The 18,520-nt window shown below is 35.6% G+C and overlaps 2 protein-coding genes across 3 annotated transcripts; one reads left to right on the top strand and one right to left on the bottom strand.

Moving 5' to 3' along the window:
- The first annotated feature begins 1,387 nt into the window (after positions 1–1,387).
- On the top strand, positions 1,388–9,909 carry LOC131952784 (26S proteasome non-ATPase regulatory subunit 11). 2 transcript variants are annotated; one of them, XM_059315621.1, is made up of 13 exons: positions 1,416–1,521; positions 4,690–4,822; positions 5,319–5,420; positions 5,533–5,657; positions 5,974–6,045; positions 6,600–6,657; positions 6,808–6,919; positions 7,057–7,139; positions 7,273–7,417; positions 7,701–7,824; positions 7,952–8,113; positions 8,249–8,300; positions 9,263–9,909. In XM_059315621.1, the coding sequence occupies exons 2-13, from the start codon at positions 4,768–4,770 to the stop codon at positions 9,403–9,405; spliced, it is 1,233 nt and encodes a 410-aa protein (XP_059171604.1). In that variant the 5' UTR covers positions 1,416–1,521; positions 4,690–4,767; the 3' UTR covers positions 9,406–9,909. The 2 variants fall into 2 exon arrangements, with proteins under 2 accessions (XP_059171603.1, XP_059171604.1); XM_059315620.1 differs by lacking the exon at positions 4,690–4,822 and having other exon boundaries at positions 1,388–1,521.
- Positions 9,910–11,781: 1,872 nt separating this feature from the next.
- On the bottom strand, positions 11,782–14,728 carry LOC131952785 (ankyrin repeat and SOCS box protein 8). The gene is made up of 2 exons (XM_059315622.1): positions 14,590–14,728; positions 11,782–13,396 (listed from the first exon to the last, which is right to left on the bottom strand). Exon 2 carries the CDS (start codon positions 13,380–13,382, stop codon positions 12,093–12,095), a length of 1,290 nt encoding a protein of 429 aa, XP_059171605.1. The 5' UTR covers positions 13,383–13,396; positions 14,590–14,728; the 3' UTR covers positions 11,782–12,092.
- Between the last annotated feature and the right edge of the window lie 3,792 nt (positions 14,729–18,520).

Genomic DNA, 18,520 nt, shown 5'->3' on the forward strand with positions numbered 1-18,520 from the left:
AATGTTAGAAAACGAATTTTAGACGTTATTTCGCGTTTTAGATAACTGTTTTAATAAATTGTAATAGATAGACAAGATTTTGGAAAAATATCGATGTTTTTAAAAAATTCAACTGCAATTTTGAGGGGGGGGGGTTGTAGGTTGAGGTGTGACGTCATTTTAGGGGGGGGTCTGGCTTTTTGTGACGACGTGTGACGGAGGGGAGGGGGGAGGTAAAAATCGTCAAAAAAAGCGTGACGTAATTTATGGATGACCCCTTATACAACCCCTAGTAAAATAACAATAATCATCGTGTTAAATTGGCATGCTTTAATAGCCTTTTAGTCCTTAAAATACATAGACTACTACGTCTCATGGCTTAGGCTGCCACTCACTTTCACACATAACACGTCGTCTGACTCCCCCCCCCCCCCCCCCCACACCTTACGGTAGATGTGTGACGGTAATGGACAATCCTTCCCCATCCCCTCTCCAAAGGCTTCAGGAATCTATTATTGAAACTTCCGGTAGAGGCGCACTTCAATCATATTTCTTTATACTTATATTTCCGATGGGGTGGGGGGGGCTGACATTGGACTGGTTGAAGCAGTGGCGTAGCGAGGTCGGGTGTCACCCGGTGCGGCACTTAATGGTGTCACCCCCCCCCCCCCCCCAGAGGCGTTGCGACCCTTACCGGGGACAAACTTTCAAGTTTTCGATTTGCACCCCCCTCAAACTTTCGATTTGCACCACCCCCTCAAGTTTTTCTCTCTATATTTTGCCATTTTTTGCCTTGGTGTCACCCCCCTAAATGGTGTCACCCGGTGCGGTCCGCACCCCCCGCCCCCCCCCCCCCCTCGCTACGCCCCTGTGTTGAAGTATACATTTTCTTTAGGCCTTTAGATTTAAACTTTGTTCGATGGGGTCGTGCTACTGGAGGGGTGGCACTAACCCGGAGAAATGTCTGAAAGAACCCCCCCCCCCCCCCCTTTGTAAAATTAAGAAAATATGCCAAATTTTAAAAAAAATGATTCTATTTAATTAAAACTACTAAGCCCTTTTTACTGATCGTAGGATCATGATAAAATTTAGAAATATAAATTATTGTAAATAATTATAGTCTAGTAACTGTAGATCTAGAGTCTAGACTCAGGCTCTAGAAAATCAAGTTCTAGCAGGCTAAAAAACTTAGCCAAGCCTAGAAGTTTTGAAATTATATTTAATGGCTTTAAAAAACATTCAGTCATTCAGATGTTTCTCATTTTATTTCTCAATTTCACCACAGTAAGGTTGTAATTGTTATTTTTAAAAAGTATTTCAAATATTATTGAATAATGTAGCTTCTTTTTAGCCGGATAAAAAAAAATAATCTTGAATTGTAGTAATTTGTACCGAGACAGTTCGGCAGTTTTTATCTTCTGCTGAATTGATTGTGTACACTAATTTTGCTGCTCAACAAAATGGCGGCTGTGTTGATGCAGCAAGCGATCAGTTTGAAACGAACTAATCAAGATAATGCCACGGAAATTCTCTCAACAATTGGTAATATTTATTTAGATACTGTATTCAATAATATAAGATTATAGGTATCGATAGATAATGAGTGTTTAAGATCTTATTCTTGTCTTTTTTTCACACGTGACAAGATTCTTTGCGGCTTATCGACTTCAAGAAAAAGAAAGCAAAGGGAAAGAATTTGGTTCGATTACGCTGCGTCATTTCTGTCGTTTAGAAAAACATATTTATTTTACTTTAATGTTGTTTTTTTTTAAATCGTTCAGTCACGCCAGCTCGTAAAATGACATAGTGTCATTGAATTTTTACTTGATTTGTAAATTATTACTGGTTTGCCAGAAGAGCAACATTAATTGAACATTTTTCATTTTAGTCTTTAGTATTTTACTTAAGAAATTTAAGATAAGGCCTAGGCTAATTTTTTTTTAAATAGGCCCTAAAAATGCATGGCCCTCAATTCCTAAATTAAAAAATTCTAAATCTCCTCATTTTAAATTTTATTTTGATTAGATCTATTTGATACTTCAAATTCATTAACTTTAACTAGATCTGTAACTTTACCTAGCCTATTAAAAATTTGGGGAGAGTTTTTATACCGGTGTCCGATAATGGAATCTTCTTTAAAAAAGGGTTGTTAGGTTACTGGTAGTTAACTAAACTACACACATGGCTGGCTAAATAATGTCAATGCTAACCCTGTCCCTAACCCCAAACCTGATCCTACCATACGCTTAACAAACCTAATTTCGGTTAATTGCTTATACCAGTCTCCGGGATTTGACTACATCCGGCATCGGCCAATGAAATACGCGCTTTCTAAGCGTTTTGGTAAGGCGTGACGTCATCAGCGCGGTGTGTCAAAACTGCGGTTTTGAAGCCTAAATTTAATTTATAGTTCAAATCGCAACGCGTTTTTTCAAAATGAGGGAAAAATGACCCTTTTTAAAAATGGAGATAGTCGTTTTTTTCAATGATGACGCCACAAAATCTCAAAATATTGCCGTCCGAAAAAGCAATCATTGTTAAATATTTGCCTTTTCGTGCATTAATATTTTGTCAAGTCTACCAAAACGCTTATAAAGTGCGTGTTTCATCGGCCGATGCCGAAAGTATGTAAATAATACAAAGAAAACAGACAATAAATTTATTTTGATCATATTTTATTGCGTATTGTAGTAAAGCAAGCAAACAAAGTTGTCAACAGCACACCGCAGAGAGTTGCGCGGCACGTGTTCCAAATTAGGTCAAAGCACGGATCTAGGCTAGCCCGCGCAGCTAAATGCCAAAATATAATTTCTTAACGTAAAGTACGGTAAAGCGACAAAGCAACGTTAACTTTATAGACACGGGTGTTAAATGGCTGTCCCTGCAGGGTTTTAAATTTGCATTATCTAGAACGTGGGGATATTGGTAGATCTGTTATTTATTTTCAACTGTAACCGATCGATGGCTAAGTGGTCAAGGCGGGAAAATGAGGTCACGTGATGTCTCAAAAGTTTAGATGGACACCCGACATCTAAATCTAGTATTTCGATGAAAAGCGGCTTAGCGGCTGAATTTATTGATTAAACGCTTTGATGGAGGTATAGATAATAGATAATTAATAAAAAGAAAAAAAATATCCTACTTACAAAATACGACATCATATCCATGCAGAAAAAATTATTCCAACGCCATTTATGAATATTAATTAGATCTGCAATTTTATCACCACATGACCCTCGAAGGCTCAGACGTGTAGGTCTAGGGCTCTAGGTGTAACACACATTCGGCCCGGGATGTTAATAGTAATAATATATTTTATTGGTTTGGGGCCTATGCCTAATTAGTTGGCCCTGACATAAGGATAACCTATTTAAAATATTATTTGTAAATGAAAGTGGGTAAGGGTTAAAAAATGGGAACACATTTTGTTTTATGTATGGCTATACGTTTAACAAGAAACATGTTTGAAAAGGAGGGCATTTATTTTTAAAATTTGATGAGTGCTGTGTGTTTTTTATTCTCACCTACTTAAAGTGACGTAAGCAAATTTGCATATGGCCTTGACCTTGTACTGCTTTGTAAAGATTCTCAAGCACCAAAAAAGGCCTGATTTATGTTATTAATACGAAAAAAGAAAATACATGGACATATTTATAACCACGATTATCTACGCGGTCAAACGATTTTTGTTACATTTTATTGGGATTGGAATTTAATAATCAATATACACGCAGTGGTCATGGAAAGTTTAAAAGATGTCACTTTTTTGACGAAGTTTACCTCCTCCTCCCCACAGTTTACAATAAAAATAGCGACCCCCCCACCCCCCGTCTCTGAAATGTGACGATGTTTATGGACGATTCCTATGTCCCACGTAGAAGGGGGGGGGGGGGGGAATTAGTAAAATATATGTATGTTCTATAAAGTATTATAGATCGTTGTCTATTATGTTCGGGTCGGGGAGGGGTGGTAGGCTGTTTAAAAAATAATACTGTTTACAAATATCTCAGACCTGGCCACGCTTGGTGTGGGGGGGGGGGTGTATCCAACCCCCCCCCCCCCACAAAGTACAGAATAAAAATTACCCCTCCCCCCCCCCCCCACAAAGTACAGAATAAAAATTAAATGTTGACCATTGTAAATAATCACTGGATTAACATAATTAATTAATTTGGTCATGATAATATTTAAGTTTAAGAAGTCTTTTCAAGACAAAAAAAAACTTTAAAAAAAAACACACCTTATAATATAAACGAACCCACAAGTGCATTAACGAAGTAATTAGCATAATTAACATATTGTAATTAAGCTAATTAATTAATTAGCACTAATGATAATGAAGGGAGATAGTTTTTTTTTGTTATGGCACCTCTCCAAATCTTATTATTTTCATAATCACTATGCAAAAAGTATTTATGTTACAAAAACTACACATCTCTGTTCTCTCGGTGCCTAGCGCGACCTATTTAGGCCAAAGTGAGTTTGTTTATGTTGACGTTTTATTTTTAGACTTCACGGTACAACGCAGATCATTGGCCGGAAGAACATATTGTCAGACACTGGTATAAGTAATCATCGCTAATTTCTAACCATACAATTAGTCTTGTTTACAAAACCACTAACAACCCAACACTTCTATTTTATGGAAGAAGTCTATTATTGGACACCCGTATCTATAATCATCCAATTTGTTTTATTACTTTTTTCTAGACTAGTGGCTAGTTTCCTACTAGAAATCTGCTAGAATCTTGAATCTATGTCTACCTACTAGATCTAACTAGGCCAAATATGTCCCAATTACAAAATGTCTATGACTGTTCAGTCGTCAATCATCTTATGCTAGGTAGGCCTAATGCTGTTTATCTGAAAACGTCAGTTAAATAAAAAAACTTAGGTCTAGGCCTATGATTTTTTTATCAAGGAAGATAGAACAGACCTCATGAATAAATTCACCTAAATAAAAATAGGCCTACAAATAAATGCTTGATTAAGATGGGTCCAATGGGAATTGGACAAAATGAATGCCTATTTGTCTTCGCACTCAATTGTCTTGCAGTTTAAGACAAGCCAACTAACTATTGGCCATACTGGAGAAAGTGATAGCTCACTCAAAAGCAGTAATAATTATGCATGTTAGAATGACAATGTATTTATAGTAGACAAAAGTATGTATATTTTTATAGCCTTCTGTCTTTTATGTATATGATCAATGGCAGCGCCACAACCTACTGATAGGCTTGTATTATAGGCTGTTCTGATTCTAAGTACTATTTATAACTCTTTCAACAAGAAACCCTGATTTGTCTATCTAACTAAACAAATGTTGGTTTTTCTTATAGTAAAGCAAGATGTACCTCAAGCTGATGATGAAGCCATTAAGGTTAAGGAACAAGCTATTCTTGAAATGGGAAAGCTGTATGCTGATCAAAATAATGCAAATGGTTTGTTAAATTTATTTTATTTTAAATTTTGTTATATCTTGCAAGTTATTAAAAAGCAATTATTGCTTGTGCCAAGATTTGTTAATGTGTAAAAAATACATTTTTATTTCAGAACTAGCTAATCTAATAAAATGTGTTCGGCCATTTCTGAATTTGGTTAGTAAAGCAAAGGCAGCCAAACTAGTCCGTGCCCTTGTTGATCTCTTTCTTGATATGGAAGCAGCAACTGGAAGTGAGGTATACTATCAATTTTTTTTTACTTTACACACAGTAGAGACTAGTTTAATCTATCATTAAAGGAAAAAGAAACGGAAAGTTATTTTGCAATGTATTATTACATCTACCTGAATATTACTAATAAATTCATACTGCCATTTGCTAGAGATGATGAAAATAATTATCTTGTTTCCGTTTAAATTTTAATGACTACCAATCAGTCATATAAATTTTAGCATGATAATATATATTTATATAAATATTTATTGGTGTAAAAGAGTAAGAAACATTCATTGAAACATATTTAAAAATTTTATGTGCAATGTAATTACTTAAGGTTGAGCTTTGTAAAGAATGTATACAATGGGCAAAGGATGAAAGAAGGACATTTCTTCGTCAGGCTTTGGAGGTAAATTTTCTGAACCTTAAACACATTAATTTAAATTTTGTTTTTCATTTAGTAATTTTTAATCCTTATAGACACCTGTAGTGTTGATCGATTTGTCACTTCATGATAGATGCAACCACACTACTGATTTAATTTTTACTCTTTCATTATTATTAATTATTTTTCTATTTCACAGTTAAAAATAAATGTAAACACTTTCTACTGCCCTAAATGCTATTTGCTTTTTAAATTATGTAATTATAAGAATAGAGGGAAATGCCAATCTTATATGCCTTTTTCAACAACTATCATATAGAAGAAAATAATGTATTATGACTGAAAATTTAGCAAAATGGTCCTTCTGTTATTTTATACATTTTATTTTTTTTTTTACATTTTGTTTGGCATTTTGAGAAATGTGTAATTTTACTCCTGGTGGTCAGGGGAAATAGTGATAGCTTCTTAAGCGTTAATATCAGTTGTTACTTTTCTTCTGAGATCATGTACAGTTAAAAATTATACTCTTAACTTTTTGTTCTTAACACATATTTTAACTTGAACGTATATAATTTCAGGCTCGTCTGATATCTTTATATTTCGACACGAAAAAATATCCAGAGGCTTTACAATTAGGTAAGTTTTGTTGGATTTAATTTTTCTGTTTTAATTATTTCATTGTGTTTTCAGCTTTTATTCTCATTTTTAGAAGTGATTTTTATCAGGACATTTTGGAAACATGATTAGTCTGCTCACAAATAATTTTAATACATGCTAATTTTATAGGTTCTACATTGTTGCGAGAACTTAAGAAGCTAGATGATAAGGCTTTACTGGTTGAAGTTCAGCTGTTGGAAAGTAAAGTATATCATGCACTAAGCAATCTTCCAAAAGCTAGGTAATTTGTTTTATACTTTTCTTTAAGTCATTTTGTTTATTTTGTTTCTTCTGTTAAATATATTTTACTGCGAACACTATGTATTTACATTTTTAATGCTTTTCTAAAAATAACCTTAAAAATGTATTCCTCATTAGGGCAGCACTGACATCAGGAAGAACCACTGCTAATGGTATTTACTGTCCGCCTAAACTACAAGCTGCTTTAGACCAGCAGTCAGGTTGGACTATGTTTTATTTGCCTATTTTTTTTATAGTATTAAGTCTTGTTTCATTGTTTTCTTTTCATGCACATTTATTTATGATTTTAGGATTTATAAATTTAATTTTACATTTTCTGAAATGTATTTTTAGGTATACTGCATGCTGCTGATGAGAGAGATTTTAAAACTGCCTACTCCTACTTTTATGAAGCATTTGAAGGCTATGACTCAATAGATAGTCCTAAGGCAGTTATTTCACTCAAGTACATGCTGTTGTGTAAAATAATGCTCAATGTGTAAGTACTTACATTTTTATATCAGTTTCACTTAACACAACTATTTCAAGACAAGTTTCAGGCTGCATAACTTGCTGTACTTAAATAAGTTAGTTTTACTGTGGTAGATTAATTTTTTTAAGGTACTGTAAGCATGCTTTAAACAATGTTAATCTCAGTTTTGATTGCCATACATTCTAGAAATTGAAATTCTATTTCATTTGAGGTCATTTTTTAATTAAGTACTTTCCTCTCTATATCAATTTTGACTTTTCATGATATAATTTTATAAAATGGCTTGCAGCGCTGATGAGGTCCAGGCAATCGTGAGTGGTAAACTTGCACTTAAATATGGTGGTCCTGATGTGGAAGCTATGAAAAGCATTGCCCAAGCAAGTCATAAAAGATCATTAGCAGATTTTCAGAAGGTAAAGATGAAATTCTTGTGTTAAAGTTGGTAAATATAACTAAAAGTAAGCATTAAATTAGATTGTGCTCATTTATAGCTGTTTAACTGTTTGATAAGGTAAATATTTTGTCAATTGTTTCTTTCAGACATTGGTTACTTATAAAACTCAGCTTGAAGATGATCCAATTGTGCAAGCACATCTCAAGACACTATATGATAACCTACTTGAGCAAAATTTGTGCCGTATCATTGAACCCTTCTCCAAAGTGCAAGTCCAGCATGTTGCTAACCTGATCAAGCTACCAGTGGTTAGTCTATTAAGTGATCCAAATTTGTTGTGTTTAAACAATAATTGCTCATTAACATACTTGGTTTTCCCATTTTATCCATATAAGTACTTCATTTCGTAATCTTTTTTTTAAATAACATTTACTTTATTTTAGACTACAGTGGAAAAGAAACTGTCACAAATGATTTTGGATAAGAAATTTCATGGTGAGTACTTAAAATCAGATAGACGTTACAAAAAAAGCAATTACAGAATGATATAACTTATACCTTATTTTAAATTACCAAGTTATTCCATGTAATTCTGAAAGTAGTGCTTGATAAACTTTGGTCATCTATGCAGTTTTATCAGATATGCATTCACAAATTTCCTGTGAATTCAATGTTTAACTATACAAAACTCTTGACAAATATAGTTGCTTTTAAGTACCAGCTATAGTTTTTCTTTTTTTTTAAGGCTTAAGAATTTATTGCAGGTTACTGATAATCTTTGAGCAATATAATTTAATATAAACAATTAGGAGACAGTTGAATCGGCTTGAAAAGCTGGTTCCAAATCATTTAAAAAAAATTTTGCCAGAAAGCATATTTTTCAACCAAAATTTTATAACATTTGTGTAAAAAGCGCAAAATGACTTCTGGTTTTACTAAGGCTAGAAATAGTCAAACAAATAATTACTAGTAATATAATAGTAATTTAGCTCACTCTTTTATTTTTAATTTTGATTAGTAACTTCAGGGTATTGTGATAATAGGGGATGTTATAGTACTTAATATAAATACAATATTACGCTATACACCATAGACCACTATTGTGTATTTTATCATGGGAAAAATCGCTCTGACTTTCATTGTTTTACCCTCCCATTCCGGTTGACTTCAAGGAGAGGTTGATGGCAGTTTTTTTTAAATATTTGAATATATAAAATTATTTAAAATGCTAATCACCGGCTTATATTCAATACTAAAATATGGAAATGGGTGTAATCTATGGTTCTCATACAGCTTTAAGTTTTTAAAATATAAGTATAATTTTATCTCTTGCCATACTTTTTTAAAAGATCTTTTTTTAAATTTAGTATGATTACATAGACTTTTCAAGTCTATAGTTTACTATTGTAAAGTCTTGTATAGTTCATTCTGATGAAAGTATGTTTTGTATCTTTTAGGAATACTAGATCAAGGTGCTGGAGTTCTCATAGTATTTGAAGAAGTCCATTCTGATAAGACTTATGCCAATGCTCTTGAAACAATACACAACATGGGTAAAGTGGTAGATGCTCTCTATCATAAGGCCAAAAAATTGACATAGTAACTTGTGTAGAAGCTCAGCAGTGGCTAAAATGGAACCTTGAGTAATTATTTTTTTTTAATTCCTGGCCAAGAAAATGGGAAGGGTCATTTCATATTCTAGGTAAAAAAATAAAAAATCAAGCTTGAAATTTAGGAGTACAGTTGATTGCCTATTTATGAAAACTTTTATTTGAGGTCCAGCTTTAGTAACTCTGTCTGCCCATGTAAATAACTGTTTATCTATAATATTGTGTTATTACCTGTATGACATTCAGTTGTCTTTTAATAAATAAATTGCTTTAAAAAGCAGATGTTTTTCTATTATGTTTTTTTATGCTATCCATCAGTGTCCAGGATTGATTAGAATTGAAAGTCAGATCCACTTAACTATGTGCACATATCTGCATTCACTTTTACAATAGATCTGTTCAGTTCTTTTTTTTTTTAAATTCTAAATTAAAGTAAGAAGTTACATAAATGCCATTGACAACTTGTGTTGGAACTATTAAATAATTGACATGATTTTATTCGACTTGTTCTTTTAATTTTAGACTTTTATTTGCAAATAAATTTTATACATTTTTTTTCTTAAACCAAACCTTTTATTTTTTCATATGTGCTGTTGAATAAATTTAACACAATTCTTCCTTTTCATTATGAAAAACAATTTTTAAAAGTTGTATTGTCAAATAAAAGGAAAGGGTTGAAAAGATCAGATCACTAGACTTGAATAAAAACATTGTGCTGGCAATAAACACATTAAAGAGAGAAAAGTACAAATTGGCTGAATATTGCCCAATGGACACAACTAATGACTCGCATAATTATATCTGCCACCGTATTTTGAAACATAAATTGATTTACTTTGATAATAATATACTTACTACACCTTAGCAAAAAATTTAAAGGGAAGGGTGAATTCCTCTAAATAAGCTCTTTTAAATGGCAGTCAGAATCCTCAGAAATGTAGTTATCAATGGAAACTTGAATATCTATTGTAACCAGTAATAAAAATTGATGAACATAAAGATTCCTCACATCAGTTACATGCCATATGTCAACAAAGCAAATTAACATGGGTTCTGACATGCATGCTTTTAGAATTACATTTTGGCCATGAAAGTTATTTACAGAATTTAAAGGAGCAGAAAATGATTGTTGTAAAATGTTGAAATTCATAGAAGAAGGCTTGAATGATACTTTTAAATTGATGGTAAAAGTCATCACTACATGTTTGTAGGTCTTCAAAATTTAATTCATTATTTTAGAGTAATTGGTTTTATATAATATTTCTTGTTATCATACTTAGCTGACTCAGCATATGTTTGATAATACATTTATGATCTCACTTTATTTATTTCCCTACTAATTCACATCTGATGTTGAAATTACAACCAATCTCTTCTCTCACAAATGTTAAATATTTTAAAAGTTGTTATTGTGGCTATGTTTTTACACACATTGACCACTTTGGTTTTATAACTTAGACATGACAACACAATCATCTTCCATTTATTTACTTTCAAAAGTGCTACTTTAATGCAGTCAACATACAGAGTTATTCAAAGTTCGTGTTTTAATGTCAGCAACTACAAGTTATTCCCCACATACAGCACAAAAACTAACCCCCTCCCCACCTTAAACTCAGCAGCACAGTAATATAATTTATAAAATAATACAGAATGTTCTATTGTGTAATCCTTGTTAACAAACATTGCAATTGTAGATTTTGATTTGTTGTCACCAATTTGGTTGGCTGTATGGTTTCAGTGTCATTGAGAACCTTCCAAGTAACTGGCTGTGATAATTGTTTTAATACATTTTTAAAATATTTCTTTATCAAGGAATCATTCAGATTTTTTTATTGGTAAGCAGTGATTAGCAATGCAACATTTTAACATACCCTGAAAATGACTAATGAATTTCATACAATTGAACTGGTATGTAGACATACCAATTTGGGAAGACAGCATGCTATAGCAGTCAAGTGTGATAATTTCAAAGCAGCGCCATTTGGTTTAAGCAGTGCTTTCAGTATGAGCCTTATTTGTGAATCAAGTCAAGTTCTTAAAATTAACAAGAAAAGTTGTTCCTCGATTATAGAATGAACACATCATTTACACTATAATTTTGATTTAATATTTGTTAAGTTTAAATAAACCTAAGTTCTTAGACTTAGAGTCATTGATAATTAAAATAATCAATTTTTTAATTAAATTTCAATGTAGCATTATAGTAATTGCGAATCCAAAAGTTTCTAGTTCGAATCAGGGTTCAAGTCAGTAGAACATCCCTGAGTCCACCCAGCTCTGATGTGCTCCTAGACGGCTTGGCTTAGTGCTGACCACACTATCTATTCATATGCAGAGGTCACATTGATAAACAGTTGAACTCTACTTCACTTTCCCCATGAACTGGTAGGTTCAAAAGGGAAATTCATTATATTAAAAAAGTTTATAATATCTTGTTAACCAGAAAAACATGACGGAATTTTGATCTTTTGCTTTTTAAATTTTAATGCTACAAAAATTTGCAACACAAATAAAAATTCCAATATAAAACATAACAAGCCTCTAACAAAGCAAGTGCTAATGCTTCCACCATTTTCTCTCTTTCACTCAAAAAACAGGCACTGTTTCTTTAAAAGCGTGAAAAAAAGTTTTTAACATTTAACGGAAAGCAACGTTAAAGCAGTCAAGATACTGTTCAAAATAAAGGTTCATGGGCCATAAATGTTGCATGTTCACATTTAAATAGCAGGTAATCTTTCAAAGCCAAAGGAATGGGTAAGGTTGTTATATTTTTTGCAAGATTAAGGCCAATACTCCGCCTTATTACATTTCGGCAAGCGTGTTTTAGAGGAATAACAGCTTTCATGGTCTCTAAGAGCACAAGCAGTGTTTGTCTGTTGGTGTCTGTTAGGTCTGTCCTCTCAAGGCTGGCCTGTAGAATGGTGCGAGCTGATTGGTCAGTAGATCCAAGGGCAGCTAGCATCTGGCAAGTTTTGTAGCAGTGTTGCTCAGCAGCCATTAAGAAAAGGGTCCTCTCCTGTCCCCCTTGTTCCTTCAATACATGGGAGTATTTTTGCATGTCCCAGTCATAATTGGCAAGCATGTTGAGTGTATGTGCAGGTGACAACAGTATATACTTGAGCAGCAGCTCCACCACTTTGCAGTATTTTTTTCTGATGGCGATATGTAACGCAGTGTCACCAGACTTGCTGTCCCGCTTGTTGATATCACAGCCTGCAGCAAGCAGGCGTTCAACCACGTTCCTGTTGTTGTAGCACACCGCTTCCATCAGTGGACTGCGCCCCCACAAATTTTGGACATCAATCAAACTGCCCGATGCCAAGAGAGCATCAACAGTTTCAACATTACCATTTCGAGCTGCGAAATGTAACGCAACCTCGTTGTTGCTGTCCGCAATGTTGAGGTCAGCGTTTGCTCTAATCAGTCGAAGAGTTGATTCTGTTTTACTGTTTCTGACAGCTTTCATTAAAGGTGTTTTAGCAGTGATGTCCTGACTGTTGACCTGAGTTCCAATCCTTATCATCATATCCAACATACCATGCAGGCCCAGCTCCGCTGCATAGTGACAAGGGGAATTCCCAAAGACGTCTCGCAAGTCCAGCTTAGCCCTGGCTGTGATGAGAAGTTGCAGACAACTCATGTTGTTGTTCAGGACGGCCATGTGAACTGGTGTCCTGCGGAGCCTCTTGCCCATCTTGTTGACATCGCAGCCAGACTCTATGAGGAACTTGAGCATGGGGGCATGTCCACAGCTGGAGACCAGTAGCATTGGGTTGATGAACTCGTGCTTCTTCTGGCGAACAACCAGGAAACAGTCATTGAGGTCCCGCTTGGTGTGCTGGGCTAGGTAGCGAACCTGGGACATATCATTGTTTAAAAACGCATCGTAAAAGGCAAGGTCCGTTTGCTCCTCACAGCTCAGTGGGCTGTGCCTTTCCCCTGGCTCCTGGTACAGGCGATACATGGCCACAAGGGAAGCTGAAATATAAAGAAGACATTATTACAGGCGATACATGGCCACTAGGGAAGCTGAAATATAAAGAAGACATTATTATAGGTGATACATGGCCACTAGGGAAGCTGAAATATAAAGAAGACATTATTACAGGCGATACATGGCCACTAGGGAAGCTGAAATATAAAGAAGACATTATTATAGGTGATACATGGCCACTAGGGAAGCTGAAATATAAAGAAGACATTATTACAGGCGAAACATGGCCACTAGGGAAGCTGAAATTTAAAGAAGACATTATTACAGGCGATACATGGCCACTAGGGAAGCTGAAATATAAAGAAGACATTATTACAGGCGATACATTGCCACAAGGGAAAGATAGATAAATTGTTATAGGCAAAACATAGTTACATTAAAATATAAATAAGACATTATTTGAATCAGGTATTTTTAAAATATGCCCTCCCCTATTTATAAGAGCATTAACTATGAGACATGATTACAAAATATGCAACATATAGATAGAATTGGTAGATTTTTCCCAATTACTGTATCAGTGTTGATTTTGTTGTCTCCCCTTATGCAGGTATTTTAGGTCCCTATGTTCTGGTGATAATTTATATTTGCTGATAAATACTAAATAGGTCTACTAATAATTTGTTACTATGCCCTCTTATCTTTTATCAAGTCTCTATTTTTGTAAACTACAATACAAAAATTGTCTGAGACTTAGCAAATGTCTGGCTATTCCATTAGACTAATATCAAGCTGACAAAATTGTGACTGTAGGATTTGATACATATGAACATTCCACACTACACTTTTTTTTACCACTACCTGAGGATTACTCACTGTCTTTTTTAAGTTGTTAGGGGGGGGGGGATTTCTAAATATGCTAATCCTAACTAGTCCGACAATATGACATAATTAAATAAAAACAAATGATAAAATAGGCCTATACAATAGCTTTAGAATACAGGCTAGTATAATATAGATCCAGATTACTCCATCTACTCCATTTTCTACTACGTTTCTAATTCGGCTTTCAATGATCATCATTGTTACATAGTAGGTCTACGATGAGCATCCACTCACTAACCAGCTATGGCTGGCCAGAGTTGAGATAAAATAATAAAACAGAATATCTACTGGCTTGTATACGGTGTTAGCCGCCTCGACACAAAACAAGAAACTAAATGTTAAATCTACCCACCAGTTGGTGTCAGTGGTCGACAGCAACACACATCCTTATTTGACAGCAACGGTCACTTGAGCAGACTAGCAGAGTTGTGGTAGAGCCGTCCAACATTACAAACGTCAACTGGAAGATCCGAAAACAAGCCGCTACTGGTGGCCAGGTCTTAGGGAATGGAGAGTCTTAACATAATATATGTGGACTAGTTGATTCCTAATGAGGCAAGCAGAAAAATATCAGTGGCTAGCTGAAATAGAAGGTCAATACTGGCATAACAGGAGTGGAAGGAGGCGAGTTGTGCACCCAGATGTGTGGGTGGTGGGGTCTGTGTGGGTGGTGGGGATCAGGTCTGTGTTGCAGCGGTCCGGCTCGCACGCGCGCTCTGTAATCATGACCAGAAGAAATCCGCGGTGGCGTCACAGACAGGTCAAAGTGAAGATTTCAACACATGACCTCTATGTTCTGGGTAGTGACAGTCAGTGTCTTGCTTGACACACTATGGCCGTTTCCTCTAGTCAGATACAGGCCCAAACATGTGTATTGCTCCGGGCTCTAGTCAGATTGCTCTGGGCTCTAGTCAGATACAGGCCCATACATATGTATTGCTCCGGGCTCTGGTCAGATACAGGCCCAAACATGTGTATTGCTCCGGGCTCTGGTCAGATACAGGCCCAAACATGTGTATTGCTCCGGGCTCTAATCAGATACAGGCCCATACACGTGTATTGCTCTGGGCTCTAGTCAGATACAGGCCCAAACATGTGTATTGCTCCGGGCTCTAATCAGATACAGGCCCATACACGTGTATTGCTCTATGCTCTAGTCAGATACAGGCCCTTACATGTGTATTGCTCTATGCTCTAGTCAGATACAGGCCCATACACGTGTATTGCTCTATGCTCTAGTCAGATACAGGCCCTTACATGTGTATTGCTCTATGCTCTAGTCAGATACAGGCCCTTACATGTGTATTGCTCTGGGCTCTAGTCAGATACAGGCCCTTACATGTGTATTGCTCTGGGCTCTAGTCAGATACAGGCCCTTACATGTGTATTGCTCTGGGCTCTAGTCAGATACAGGCCCTTACATGTGTATTGCTCTATGCTCTAGTCAGATACAGGCCCTTACATGTGTATTGCTCTGGGCTCTAGTCAGATACAGGCCCATACATGTGTATTGCTCTATGCTCTAGTCAGATACAGGCCCATACATGTGTATTATACTATTGCTCTGGGCTCTAGTAAGATACAGTCCCATAGTTGTGTATTGCTCCGGGCTCTAGTCAGATACAGGCCCATACATGTGTATTGCTCTGGTCTCACTGGTACCATTTTACTTCTAGCGTTGAACTACATCTCTCATGACTTCATTGATTTTAGTCAGAGCAACAACTAGATTATATTAATACTATTTATAAATTATAGCTGAGTTGGCACTCATGCATGGTATCACTCTGGTATCGAAGCTTCTAGCATATTTATGATAATTAATAACTCGAGTAAGTCTAGACTGCCTAAAAGAGTAAGCCCGTTATTTTAAAGTCACTTTTTCTTCCTCTTCTGTGTTCTTAATTTTTATGTGTTACGGGATTTTCCTCCAAACAACTGTTACGTGTCAAATTGTTATGCACCGTATATGCTGTTGACTCCGATTACAGACTATTTTTCTTTTTGGATTCGTTTCCATATTCTTTGCCCATCCAAGAACAATTTGCAAGTCAGCAGTTGTTTGATTTTATAGTTTTCTCTCCTAGATGGGTTGCTGTCCACAGCTAACTAGAGTTTTCTTTCCTAGATGGGTTGCTGTCCCCAGCTATCGAGTTGTCTCTCCTAGATGGGTTGCTGTCCCCAGCTATTGATTTGTCTCTCCTAGATGGGTTGCTGTCCCCAGCTATTGATTTGTCTCTCCTAGATGGGTTGCTGTCCCCAGCTATTGATTTGTCTCTCCTAGATGGGTTGCTGTCCCCAGCTATTGATTTGTCTCTCCTAGATGGTTTGCTGTCCACAGCTATTGAGTTATCTCTCCTAGATGGGTTGTTGTCCCCAGCTATTGATTTGTCTCTCCTAGATGGGTTGCTGTCCCCAGCTATTGATTTGTCTCTCCTAGATGGGTTGCTGTCCCCAGCTATTGATTTGTCTCTCCTAGATGGTTTGCTGTCCACAGCTATTGAGTTATCTCTCCTAGATGGGTTGTTGTCCACAGCTATTGATTTGTCTCTCCTAGATGGGTTGTTGTCCACAGCTATTGAGCATCATCAACCTGAGGGTTCGAACTCGTGACTTTACGATTTAGCAGCCACGAGCTTTACCGACCCGTCCTTGACGACCCATCTTTTCGAGTTTATTTTTAGGCTCTTTGACCCCTAAGATGACAGTTCTCTTGTTAATTTACTGGCGTAGTGCGCCCGTGTTGCTTTCAATGTTTTGAATTTCAAAATAATGAGTATCACAAAACTACATATTTTCAAAAAACGTTACGGAATGCATTTCGGGACATCCCGAAATCCTGCCTACGCCACTGTTAGTGTGTGCCTAATAACCTTAAAATGAGTGACTTGGTTGTTTGCGGAAGATCCACGTGTTGTGGCAAATGTTTTATTGAAAACATCAATTACAATTAAATAGGACCAGAGTATAGAGATGTTTTAAGACTAATTATTTTCTCTTACATTATAAATATATCTATAGACCTACCACATTTGACTGCGTGAATTGTTTGTGTACCGTACTCGATGGGACTCAGTCTAAAACAGCTGAATGAGAAAGAAACAAAAACAGCTTGAAGGAACTCGCCACTACCAGGTTTTCACCAGCTCCTTTAGACAGAGATGACAAGGCTGCTTACGTCAGTAGTTTAAAATAATTTTCAATGCTGTTTTTTTTACTTTCTCGTATACAGAGTATACAGAAAGTATTGTAATCGTGCACAAAAATCACATGAAATTTTGACAGTTTTTAATCGGCCAAAAATTTTATGTCCAGATTTATCCAAAATTTTACGTTTTATGCTTAATCGAGTCTGAAAAACTGGGCTTTGCAATTCTGTCAGCGTGTGTGTCTGTGCATGTGTGTCTGTGAATACGATAACTTGAGTACCGTTACAGCTAGGTTGATGAAATTTCATATATAAGTATTATATCAATTTTGTAGTTCTGTATCAACTATTCAGCGATTTCCGATAATCGAAAGTGGAACTTATTCTACTTTCAATGTTTCAAAAGCCTATAACTTGTGTTATAATCTGTGTTTCAGCTCATCTGATTAAACTTTTACTTTATTTTAGATTAAGCTCTCGCTACCAAAAACATTACATTTTTGTGAAAGGCGGATCTTGTTATTTATGGGCGAGCCAACCCGCCACATCATGTAGCCTATAACCAACCTACGAAATAACACTACCAACCACATCATTTATAACTGTCAATGACATCAGATATAACTCTTCCAAATAGAACTTATATGAACACGAAAGATATAACAATGTCTACCACATTTGATTAGACAACATATTCTTAATCAGATATATCAATACCAGACATTTTTAAAACAGCCAAACCACAACATCTGTCAATCAAATCGAACATAACACTGCCAACAACACATAATATAACATGACACTGCCAACAACACATGATATAACATGACACTGCCAACAACACCTGATATAACATAACACTGCCAACAACACCTGATATAACATGACACTGCCAACAACACCTGATATAACATGACACTGCCAACAACACCTGATATAACATGACACTGCCAACCACATCACTTACATCATGACCAACTTACCACAGTATATCAACTCTGGTACCAACCACATCGTAACACTTAATGATAAGACTTTGTGCTCAGTTAATATCTTACCGATGTGCATACGTACCCTTATTTTAAGTGATGGGGAATTTCTACTCTCAAAAAAAAATATTCAAAATCAGAGCAAA

This window comes from Physella acuta, unplaced genomic scaffold, assembly GCF_028476545.2.
Source record: "Physella acuta isolate Inbredline_101_S28 unplaced genomic scaffold, ASM2847654v3 ptg000890l, whole genome shotgun sequence".
Lineage (NCBI taxonomy): Eukaryota > Metazoa > Mollusca > Gastropoda > Physidae > Physella > Physella acuta.

Coding starts and splice junctions, on each gene's coding strand:
- LOC131952785 (XM_059315622.1), bottom strand. CDS start 13,382: ATGTATCGCCTGTACCAGGAGCCAGGGGAAAGGCACAGCCCACTGAGC.
- LOC131952784 (XM_059315620.1), top strand. CDS start 1,440: ATGGCGGCTGTGTTGATGCAGCAAGCGATCAGTTTGAAACGAACTAAT. Junction 5,658..5,973: donor AAGCAGCAACTGGAAGTGAG/GTATACTATCAA, acceptor TAATTACTTAAG/GTTGAGCTTTGTAAAGAATG. Junction 7,418..7,700: donor TGTAAAATAATGCTCAATGT/GTAAGTACTTAC, acceptor AATGGCTTGCAG/CGCTGATGAGGTCCAGGCAA.